Source organism: Mastomys coucha, unplaced genomic scaffold (assembly GCF_008632895.1).
Source record: "Mastomys coucha isolate ucsf_1 unplaced genomic scaffold, UCSF_Mcou_1 pScaffold7, whole genome shotgun sequence".
Classification (NCBI taxonomy): Eukaryota; Metazoa; Chordata; class Mammalia; order Rodentia; family Muridae; genus Mastomys; species Mastomys coucha.
In genome coordinates this window covers 79,735,948-79,748,672 of record NW_022196913.1, presented here as the reverse complement: position 1 = coordinate 79,748,672, position 12,725 = coordinate 79,735,948, and the positions used below count along the sequence as shown (strand labels likewise).

At 36.1% G+C, this 12,725-nt stretch overlaps 1 protein-coding gene across 2 annotated transcripts in view; it reads right to left on the bottom strand.

Moving 5' to 3' along the window:
* Zfpm2 (zinc finger protein, FOG family member 2) overlaps positions 1–12,725 on the bottom strand; it is a 433,065-nt gene that overhangs the window by 213,519 nt on the left and 206,821 nt on the right. For both annotated transcript variants that reach the window (XM_031358378.1, XM_031358379.1), the window contains one exon: positions 4,347–4,465. In XM_031358378.1, the coding sequence (XP_031214238.1) occupies positions 4,347–4,465 (119 nt within the window). The remainder of the gene's footprint in view (positions 1–4,346; positions 4,466–12,725) is intronic.

The window sequence follows — 12,725 nt, the reverse complement described above, 5'->3', positions numbered from 1 at the left end:
TCTTAAAGGGTGCCTATGTATAGCTTTTCCAAAGCTTACTCTAAGAGTGACACAAACATAATTAGTTTATTTGGGGACGTTACCTCAGAAAAACTCTAGCAGGAATGTGTAAAGTGTGGCATGATAGGAAAAGAGGCTCCTAAAAGACACATTGTTAAACTAAATGGAGACCGATTCCATTGTCAAATTTTAGAGAACAGTGTGGATGAAAGCTCACATTCCATAGAGAAATGAAGAACCATGGTTTTGCTTGTTTGTTTTGTTGCTGTTGTTGTTGTTTTTCAGTCAACTTGTGTTTATTACTCATGGAAAACTGTCATTCAGAACATGAAAGCTCTAAGAATTTCAGTTTGCCTGGTCTGATTGGAACTTGCTCTGAGACTGCTGAGTGTCCCCAGATAGATAAACAAACACAAACAAACCAGAAAACAATTACAACAAGAGTGTTTCCAGTAAGCAATCACTTTCCCCTCAGCCAGGAGTGCTGGGAGATACAGGGATGGATATGTTAACAGTGTGTGACAGAATGAAGCTAGAGAATGCTAGCAAAGAATGTGCTCAAGAGTCAAGGTCAGGAAAGAGATGGAACTAGAAGAGGAGGAACGGAGACATCTGGCAAATGGGATCATAACAGTGGATCAAGAATTGCTCATTCATTTCTGTACCAAATTTCTATGATAATGACTACTCTGAAACTTTTATGAAATTTAATGTAAGCATTGTTTTATTATTAGGTCAATACCAGAAACCCTTCAAATATGCATTGCCTGTTTGAAGAATTTAATGTCACAAATGAAAACCAAACAATTTTCTATTCTGATTGAGCAGAATGAAATGAGATTTTTTCTATCAATTTTCATTTTTTAATTCATCAGACCATGATGAGTTTAATATTATATGGCAATATGGGACTTTGTATATGTGTTCTATTTAATTAAGGGTGTACATAGAATGATTCCAGAAGTTGGCTGAATCCACTCAAATAGCTAGCTGTGGACAGTGGGTGCATACACAAGCAAGATATGCAAATGCCACCAAAATTCTAGACACATAACCTTTTAAATTAACACTGGTCTTTGATGATATTAGTTACTACTATGCACTAATATTGATGAAAGACTTAGCTTATCACAAAGATCATTATATTTGAAAGGATATAAAAACTATCAAAGGCATAATACATACATACTTTCCCTCTTCAGGGTAGATATTGGTGAGAATTTCAAGTGACTTAAAAGACTATTCAGCTGCTAGTCCTTTATATTCTCAATCAATAAAGTCATAGGGAAAAAAGCCCTCAGGCTTTCAAAACCAGCAATATAAGAAATGACAACCACACTTTATGTTATTGAGCAATGTTGAAGTAGAAGTGTTAGAATTGCTAAACAGCTCTTAAAGGGTGTAATGTCACAAACCAGAAAGGAAACGCTCAAGATGTCATCAACTTCTGAAACCCTGAGATTGTTAATTTTATGTCTTAAATCAGAGGATGTTTTAAACTAGAATTGATGATTAAATTAATAAACTCTAAACAAAGGAAATAACACCCCATAATACAGTAGGCTTCATTCAATAAATTAACAGTCTGAACAAGAGACTGACTACTCCAGGCACAGGGAAATTATAACCTTCAACCATACCAAGAACTCTTCTCAATCTCAATTTAGCAACAACCCACAATACCAACTTTGGAAATACAAAGCCTTCTTCATGTCTTACCCGAATCCTTATAACAAGTCTCTATACTCTACCCTGTTGGCACTGTTTATATGCAGAATCATAATCACTTGGCAAAGAGCTACATTTAAACATGTAATGTCTCTAAACACCACAGTCAACACTGTTACATGTTTAGTCTGGGGCAGACTCTTTGAAGCTCTTAATGTGTTGCATTGCAATAGATCCATTTGTACAGGTGACAGGGAAGCACCATGAACAAATATCTGCTGATAATTCGTGAATACTTCTTCAGCCTCACAGAATCCTTAGAAGCTAGTTGGTATTATTTCTACATTATAGACAACATTTCTGAGATTGTAACTTGGATTGTAATATTAAATAATTTCTCAGAAACTAATGATTTAACTTACTGACATGTACATCTTTCCCTCTGCAATACTTTATTACAGAGATAAGTATTGTTTTCTCTCACGTAAAGTATACCTGGCTCAATACTTGTATTTACAATGTTGTTTCTGCTATTATCAAACCTTTTCAGCATGAAGCATCTACCAAGATAAGAGGATTTGGTAAGAAAAAATCTATTTATATATTCAGTCCTTTACATTATTCCAAGAATAACCTCTTGTCTAAACAGTTTTTGTGTTTTTTTCTATAAAGAGAAGTATGTTTCTTGGAACATCCTATATACATACAAATGCACGTTCTGTAAAGGCTTACCACAGAAGGTAGAATATTATTAATGCACTTCAAGATGGAAACTTGAAAGATATAAAAAGGATTTGACATCTGGCATGGTGACTCAATTAATTACTGTGTTGGATTAATTAGTGTGCTGAATCTCCTGAGCCAACATCATGAGTATTAGGAGAGTAACATTACATTGGTTGGCAAACAAGTAGTTTAAATGAGTATTCTAATTCAAATTCGATTCAAAGTTGTATAATGAAGGGTTAGTAAGCTATATGACTTTGATAAGGAAAATTTATCTTCACGTTATGAAAAACATATTGAAGTACTGTCTAAATTCCAAAGATGCACTAAAATTGCATTAACATTTAACTAATTACAAACTGTTCAGTAGTCTAAATAATGTAGCCATCATTTTGTCCAAGATGAAGCAAACAAATTTTTCTTTTACTTTAAATCATGCTAAAAATATTCTATAGATATTCTACTGAAGATGCAGCATGGGAAGACTTAGGCATTCTTAAAAATTCAAAAAAACAAACAATAATTCTGGAATCAATAGCCAGAAGTTTTGTCTTTCACATCTATGAAACCAAAAATGGAAGTACAGACTTATTAGGATGAGTAAATGAACTAATCCATCCTCAAATTTATATACTCTTGTTTACATAAGAATTCACTCTGTACAAGTACTTGCTGAGCAATGATCAGCATGCTAATATAGTAGAACAGGTTACATGTAATGACATAAAGCTTGATTATGTTCTGGAAGAGAACATTTTTTTCCCAAGGGAAAAATATTTTAAAAGTATACTTCAGTAAAATATCTAAATTTTATAATTAAAAAGGTGTTGCTTACAAATAATTAGATTTAGACTCTCAAAAGCATAAACTGAATTAGTAAGTCATTCCTGTAGAGAATTATTATCAATAGCTGATCTAGTACTACTGAAGACTCATTTGCCTTACATAGTTGTGAAAATATTGAACCCTTCAACTATAAACTGCATTATTTAAAAATATTCAATATAGCACAACATAACTTTTGAGATGGTTAAATGTGTTAAAGCCACAACATGATGCCCTATAAGGAGGAATAAGCAGTTAAACCTTCACAAGTAGGTTTATTTTTCATAAATCACAGTTTGACAGATGATAAAATGTCAGGAAACTACCAACCTATATATATATATATATATGTGTGTGTGTACAATGTGTGTGTGTGTGTACAAAGATTAATACAATGTTCCATTTTAATATCGATATGATTTTTATATAATAAATGGGAAAAACTTCACTAGTTCATAAATGAACTAAAGGTGTCATTTCAGTGGCAGAAACTATTGACTGGATGTCCAAGAAATGATGAAATGTTCTGGTGGCAGGTTTAAGTATGATTGCTATCTTAGTTCTCAGATGTCAGTTAAGCCACTCTAGAAAACAAGTAGAAACATCTAGTTGAGATGGGACACTGGCAAGTCTACCTCTTGCCTTTTGTACCTTTCAGTGATTTGAGAAATCAGTTATCCATTTAGCAACAACCAGGTGATTTTTCTGACCTCAGAACTTTTATAAAAGTTCCAGGCCCGTGCCCCTAAAGTTCCAGGCAGGATTATGGAAGGATAGCAAAGATGCAGCATATTCTTTATGTACGCCGACAATTTGTGTCTTCTAACAAATAGAGGTCAATGCACATAGCACTAACTGTGAACAGACGAAGTCTAGCTAAGCAGATACAACAGGGGCTGCTAAGTAACCTCACTAGTCAACCATTTGACACGATTAACTTGTTTCCTTTCGGATTTTTGTGTAGTAATCAGAGACAAACCATCTTTTCCGATTTGAAATATTTTCCGGCTTGAAATCCATAAAATCAAAAACAATCCAACCATTACTTTCTGAAATTTAACTGGGAAGCAAACAGACATAAAGATTGACAAATAAGAGTGTTCAAGTATCTTAGAAGGTCCACATACCAAGGAATTATTGTTCAAGTCCATCTTCCCAGCAAAAGGGCCCCAGGTTGTTCCCACTGGAAGCTGCTGCCGACTCTGAATCTTCCTTTCCCCGTCTCTCTGACACACTTCTAGCTCTCCTGCCGATGCGAGAACACAGGTGATTAGAACTCTTACACACATATCCTAACAATAACACCGGTTTTTGCATTTGCTTTACACATCCAGTGTTTTCAGGATTCATTTAAAGAGAATTGATCACACTTCCCTGAGAACAACTGTCCTTGTTATTATTCTTTAAAGAACATGTCTTTATAATGCATTCAAACTCAGTCCAGTTTCTTTTCTGCACTTTCGACACTCAGTATCCACGGAAGTCATCCATAAAAAGCTACATTTCCTTAAAAAGCATTGATCTAATGCCCAAATAGGAAGAAGACTTTGAAGGGTAAAGTGATGGGTAAAATTCTTGCATCTACTTTTGAAGAACAATTATCTGGAGAGTTTCTAGTAGCCGTTGACAATCTTCTGGAATTATTAATAGTTTCAACAGACAAAATAAGTACATATGCAACAAAGAATGGTGCTTCTTTTCTCTCATAAAAACTGTTTTGGTTCTCTCTCTTTGTCTATTCAAGACTATATTCTTCGTATACTAGAGAAACATTTCAAAATCACTAAAGGAAAACAAAAAAATTAAAGATATGCACACTTTATAGATTGGGAATTAACCGAATAGTTGGTTAACCGATAAGGTACTATAAAAACACATGAATAAAATCTAAATGACTTGAATATGGTTTAATATGAACAGGAAGTCTCATTAGAGAATTAATGTGTAGAATTAGTATAGAATTAAAGTACTGTTGTGTCACATAACAATCCAAATCTTTTGACACTTTAAAATACTGTGTCATTAGTAGAGTTTACTCTCTCATGCCAGCATTTCCTCTTAGCCTGTTCAACAGCATATTAAGAATGAGGGATTATTAAATAAAGGTAACTCCAGGTGGAAAGCCGTGCAGTTTAGAAAACAGAAAATATCAAACTAGAACTCAGTACACTCCATTGTAATAGTCTCAAGTTGCCACATATTTATATACGTGTGGTGAACATGATATGGAAGACAGTTTCTATTTTCAGGTTTTTAAAAGTAAACCTATCAAACTGAGCTCAGTGATATTGCTTCCCTATTTTTATATTTGTATCACCCTTTTCATTTATTAAATATCAGCTCATCTTTTGTGTTCTTATTATTGCTCATTTTCTAAATCTTAATAAAGGCCTACAAACCTTTTCTATGTTAAAATAATAGCACAATACTTAAAATGCTTCTATTATGAAATACGAATTCATCTGCGTCTCCAGAAGGAAGCTAAGAATACTTTCACCTTCTACCCTTAGGGGCTGTATGTACATAGCACCTTCTCCTCACACCCTTCCCTTGGCTACTGTTTTAAGAATGGAAGAACTCATCATGTCAAGGTAGATATGTGTCCTACAGTGTGTTTTACAAGAGCAGAGCAGAACCAAGAATGATCAACAGTGAGGAATATGAATTCAGACTTCAAACACAGTTTTATAAAAAGAATACCTCAATGGCAAATAACATGAGAGCTTACATGCTAAACTCTGGCACTTATTCAGAATATGGATATGTAATAGTGTTTTTGGCATGTAGAATAACAGACCCACTTCTGAGATTTTCCTCTGGAAGAGTTTGAAACCCTTATACAATACTTTTGATTAATACATTGGAATCAGCAGCTTTTCCCTGAAAACTTTGTCAGAGACAAAGCAAAGCTAGCAGACTATGTTCAAGGCCAGGGTTTTACCAATTGAGTCATGCCATGGAGCTGCTCTGGCAATCTATTTTAATGTCAAAAAATTGTGTAGAAAATGTCTTTCAATTTATGCATATCAATTTGTTTAAACACTTAAAGGTAATTTTATATTTTCAGAGAAAATATCCAAGTTGTCTCAGATAAGAATTCTAAAAATTTTCAACTGTTAATATTTAAATAATGCCTTCATCTAAATATTAAGTATTTTCCCTTGTATATAAGGATGATGTTCAAATAAATTTGCATATGTTTATATATTTTCAAAAACCATATCATTTTTAAGTGACATCAGAGGAATCGTGAAAATCTTTAAAACCCTCCTTGAAAAGTAATTCATCCTGTCTTTCTGCTTTTGACATATTTCATTTGGTAAGGGTTCAGCTTCAGTCAACCAGTGACTCTTATCTACACCTGTGGATTAATAATCACGACTGTCTTTAATGGAATAAGAACTAGAAACTTAGGCCAGATCATAAAGTAATATCCAAATACCTCCTAAGTTGTCAGATGTCTCTGACTATGTATTAAAAATTTCAACAGACCAAAATACTTTGTGAGTTCTTAAATGCCCAGTAACTGTCTAAGCTCTCAACTCAACCTCCTCCACCTCATTAGACAAGCAGGCAAATGCCAGTCTCCTTCCTTGCTTACTGAGAAACTATTTTGAAATTTGGAAAAACTCTTTGTTGTTGCCAAAATAGATTAAAATAAATCAATTATCTGTAATTGTGTTTATAAAAAGCCACAGCATAGCCTGGTGGTGGTGGTGCACGCCTTTAATCCCAGCACTTGGGAGGCAGAGGCAGGCAGATTTCTGAGTTCGAGGCCAGCCTGGTCTACAGAGTGAGTTCCAGGACAGCCAGGGCTATACAGAGAAACCCTGTCTTGAAAAACCAAAAGCCAAACACACACACACACACACACACACACACACACACACACAAAGTCACAGTATAGCACAGGCTATTAATATGTATTTGGTACCAAGAAACAACAAAAATATGACAGATGACTGGAAATTACATTTACCTTACATATTACTTAAGAGTATATTTCAATTATTTTAAATGTTAATAGGCATTATGTGAAGTATTATTTCACTAAAAGTAAGATGTTTTTTTATCCAAGTTTGTCCAATAATCAGCTGAAAAATCCTTAAATAGTTCTTCTTAAAATAATAATTAGCCCTCACTACTTAGTAAGGTGTTTTCCAACTCTGGTGGTCCATGTTAACTGAATTTATTTTCCCATGCATTATAAGGTTCCTGACTGAGACATCCCAATATACAACCATATTGCCATAAAATGGATGTTTCATTTGAAGTGTAGAAGAAAAGCTAAACTGCATACCTAATATGAGGCTCAATGTTTATGCATGCATTCATTCATTCTACAAATGTGATTTGATATCTATTAAGCCCTAGACACAAAGCAAGGCTCGAACACAGAGCAGCAAACAACATAAACCTGGGCCTGTAACGTGGTGCAGGTCATGGAGTCTGCATGGGTGGGATAAAAAATGATTAAACTGAGTTGCTATCTATATGTTAATAGAAGGAAATTTTAAGGATGAAACTCAGGTTTTTCAATTTTGGAGCACAGACTTTTGGCCATGTGCCTTTTGAGAAGCTGAGGGATTGCGTAACGATTTGGTGGAAGAAGTCTTTATGAAAATAATGACTGGTGAGGAGGTGAAGTCCACATCTCAGGAGAGAGGGGATTAGTGAGGAATGAAAGGCTTAAGAAGGGTTCTGTAGTGGCTGGTGAAAGAGTAATGGGAATATCATGGCAGCCGTGGGAAGTTACTTAACACTTTGAATTTCAGCTGCTCTGTACAAAAAATTAAAGTAAAAAAGCAATGATTATTGTTATGCAAAGAACCTAACAATATTTAGTACTTCACCAAATGATTACCCAATGTCACCAGAGTCTGTAGTCACATCGTTCTTTGTCTTCTCTATCCAAATCACTTCATATTTTAGTTATCTTCCTCCTTGTATCTCCCAGATTTGCCTTTCTTATCAGAAGATTTCAGGTTTTTGTCAACCCTGACTAAGTGACAGACCAGCTTCCATTGCAGGCACCATCCCTGCCAGGATAAGCTTATTAAAATTCCACTAATCTTTTGTACAAGATCTTGCAGTCACTCTCTTTTGACCTCTGGAAGGGAGTGTCTCTGCCCAGACCTCGCTCCTTCTGGGAGGCTGTCCACAGCATCTGCCTAGTGAAGGCTTCTGCGGAGCTGATGACTTTGTTCTTCCCACAGAAAGGACAGTCTTCCTTATCATCCCTTCTTCCTCATCTCCTGCTCAGAGCCTACCCTGTTCTGGGAATTGTTACTGATACCCAGTAAACACCCACCATGCTTTTGTCTTAACAGACCATATTAATGTTGTATGATCAAGCATAAAGGCAGTTTTCCTTCATGATGTTTCTTTGAACTAGAAAAACTGACTCATTCCTCCTATCCCTACTGCATTCAGAGTCTATTTCATAATTTCTCTTACTTCAACAAAAGTATGAATGAGTGGATCCACAAAGTTTTGAAATGTCTATCTCTGGGTAGACAATGCTTCTTGGTGTGTGGTACTTACAAAACTGAAATTGGACATTAATTACATACACATTTTCATAATATGATAGGTGTCAATTGTAGGACATTTAAAGTTGACTTTCATATCGGGAAGGACTGGCTTAGGGTGTTTTCTCTTTGTTTTATGATATTCACGCGTTTCCTTTGATCAGCTTCCTACTGCTTTCATGAACACACCTCATGTGCGGGAGATAGAGATAAAGGAAAAATGATGCCTTTATTTCTCTGTCTAGTTCATATTTTTGTAGCTGTTCTTGAAAACAAGCCTTTATTTTTATTAACCTACTGTGTAGGTTCACAGAAAGTATCCGAGACACTTAGGACACTCTAATCAATTTTGGTAAAAGATAATATTGTTAGTGCTAAGGGCTGTTTCTCTTATCTTCTTGATAATGCATACTTTTTAAAGTCTGTGATTACTCAAAGGCTTATGATAGCTCCACTTTACAAAAAAAAAAAAAAGAAGCTAAATCAAACCACTACTAAGCACCCCACAGCTTTAAAAATATCATCCCAGTTTTAGGGCTAAATAAAATAAATTGACCAGTGGAAAAAATAATTTCAGTCACCAGAAATGACCTCAGATTGTTGTCAATGAAGGGGCTTTCAATTGCTTCCTCCCCTAAAATGATTTCTTAAAATGTCTCTTTAGAAACAAAAGTCTATTAAAATAGTGGTATATAAAAGAAGAGAAAGATGTGGGACTTTTAACATCACTATTCACAATCAGCTGAATTCAGCTCCAACTAAATCCTGCATCAAGTTGGTAACATAATCATATGTGGTATTTTACTTAACATCTCTTTAACTGTGAGCTTAGCTTTCATAAAGGATGGGGGGTTTCAAGTAAATGAGAATGATAGAAGATCCTATTTCATTTGCTGAAAATAAACTCTGGATTGGTTTAAACTTAGTTTTAAATATATAACCAAATTTCAAAGCAGACCACATGAATTGGTTTGTAATGTTTATCAGGCCTCACTAGAGCAGAAGGCTATAGCTTCAGAACCCATATTTATATTTTCTTCATGGTTGGAAAACATTATACATCATGGTATCAAACATGGACAGCCCTGAAGTCATGCTGAGTTCAAAAAGCGCTCAAAGATTCTGAGACATTTTCAAAGTCAGCCAAGGTGGCCAAAGTATGGCAATGCTCTTTGCTATTTTATGGTTTAACCATTTGACAGCTGCCTGCCACACACACAAGAAAGTTAGGACACTTCCCTGTCGACTATCTACAAAGCCAAACCACAGTCTTGCCACCAAACAGTTTCCTCCAGCACTAATAACTGCATGTCCCATTTTCCTTCTAAGACAAACAGCTCCATTTCTTCTATGCTATATTGATGCATCCCTAAGCATTGTTTGACTCAGAAAATGATAGCTGTTAGGTGATGGCAACAAATTGCCATATAAGGATAGCTTTTCTAATTCCCTGTCTCAATTTTTGAGTCATACAGTCACAACACACACTAAACTACTGTTTTGAACATAAACTTGAAATACGACATTCCCTATTCAAGTACTCCAGTCAAACTCTGATAAATCAGCCTGGCCAAGCAGTGATCTTATCCCTTCTGACTCTTTAATAAATCGAACCTTGTAAGTTCCTACTGTTGGAAGTTGTCACTAAATGAAATTGTGACCTTATCCGGCACATGAACTTATCCTGCTGACAACTACATTTATTGTGAGGATAAGAAAGAGGGGGGAAAAAAGAAAAAAAGGAATAAAGAAAAAATGAGATATTTGATAATTCTGATCTTAGCCATATGTAACTGTAACAGATGGGATCTTTTTGATGTTCCATTAATGATTTGCCAAAGATGAGTCTATGTAGAGAAAAATGCCCACTCGTGGTAAAAGCAGAGCGCCACAGATGGTATTAAAAGTACATGAGGAAGTTCTAGGTGGCAGAAGCAGATCAGTAGCTATTAGTCTATTATAGAAAACTGGGAATTAGCGTGAAATTGTGCTGCAAAAGTTAGCATAATGGTAGCAGTGAAAGAGAAACACTCCCTTGTAGAGGTCGCATTTGGTGCCTGAAAATTCTGTAAAGACACTGGCATTTTCTAAAAATCCACAGCAACTCAAACCACTGTGTTTCTCAAGAATGCAAACCATTTCCATGGGCTAAGCCGTCTAGAAAGTTATAGGAAGGTATCAACGTATGCATCATTGTCTAGGGAACAAATTCACTAAGAGTGTTCTGAAATGTATGCAGTACAAACGAGTAATTTTTGTCATATTAGTTTGAATAGCCTTGAGAATTAATTCCAAAGCAAGGTTTCTATGGGAAGATCCACTGATAATGACCACTTGTAAATATCATCTTTCTGAAAAGGGGAAGGGATAACATATGGGTACAGGAAATAATATTGCTGATGGCCTAGATCACTGGTTCTTAACCCTCATATTGCTGTGACAACAGTTCCTCATGTTGTGGTAAGCCCCAACCACAAAACCACTATTTGTTGCTACTTTATAACTATAACTTTGTGACTTTTATGAATTATAATGTAATATAATACTACGTTGGATATCAAATATACTACTTCTCTTAAAGGGCTTTTTTGACCCATCCCCCAAAAAAGCATGGCCTACAGGTTGAAAACTGCTGATCTAGATTAACAACCGTAGGTACTTTTATAAACACCATGATGTAAAATTACTAGAGAACATTCACCTACATGTTCCAAGTTCATGTCTAAAGTATGTGGGCCGCGGGAAGGAATCATCTTACTTTGCTCTTCCCTCTATGGTCTATGCACATGAACAGAGACATGGAGTACAATACACAAGGCAGGTATCTGGAAACAGGTGCCTAGTGTGTCCTGCTCTGGTCCAACTTCAGAAGAGTGAATGGAAAGAGGACCTGTCTTTTGAGTCTTTTTATTGCTGGAAGGAAGGCAAGAGTCCTTTGCTCAGAAGTCTGCCATGGTGGGCTTCCCTGCTGCCAGGAACCGGTTCTGACACTCCATGCCACAGCCTGACCTAACAGCACTTCCTGTTCTGAATCTTGAGAAACAGCGGGAGGTTATCTTTGGGAGCACTGTGCTTAAGGGGAATCCTTGTGGACATAAAGCAGGCTTGGCTGGTAGACACAGGAAGCAACCTTGGTGAGCACCTGTCTCAGAGAAGCTGCAGGGGGAACACAGGAGTCAGGACTTGCCAGGGCTGCTAGCAGAAGCCTGACTTCTCCAGGAGGAGAGACTCCAAAGAAAACTTTGGAGAAAAATCAGCCATAGATTCTGTGTGATGTGAAGTGAGAAAGGAAGACTTTTTAAAGCAACAGTTAAGAGGGGGAAGGTCAACAAGCCTGACTGATGATTCGTGACTATAGATTTTAGTCACCTTATTTCTTTGTTTAGTCACCATCCAATTTGTCATAAAAACAAAAATGAAAACAAAAAACCTCATGCTTTCTCCTGGGCTACTGCCATTAGTTTCTATAGAGTTATTTCACTTACATTAGGACTTGCTACAAGTTTCAAATGATTTTTAATGACCAAAATGGCCTATTTGCTAATGTGCTGGATACTGTTTTGCTAGTGGCCAGTAGTAACCCAAGACCTAGTAGGTCTTCAAACTGGTAGCATGGTTTAGATGGAGATGAGGATTACACTGACAACCTTGGGAAGACAAACATACATGAGCACCAACTAAAATGTAGTAAGCTTTGCCTAGAAGCAAAAAGGTCAGGGTGAGTTTCCTTTTAGGAGTAGAAGTATGAACTGGTGCATGGCAACACTACAGAACCAGAGGCGATTAAACAGATGAGTAAATGACATGAGGGATCTATCTGCAAGCTTTTAATCTGGTTGAAGCAAAAAGTAGCTTAATGTGAAGTTCTTAAGTCAGCAACTGAGACTCTGGGAGCTCTGAGGGTACAAGTTAGTTCATATTGTTGTTCGTCCTAAGGAGCTGCAAACCCCTCAGCTCCATTGATCCTTTCTCTAA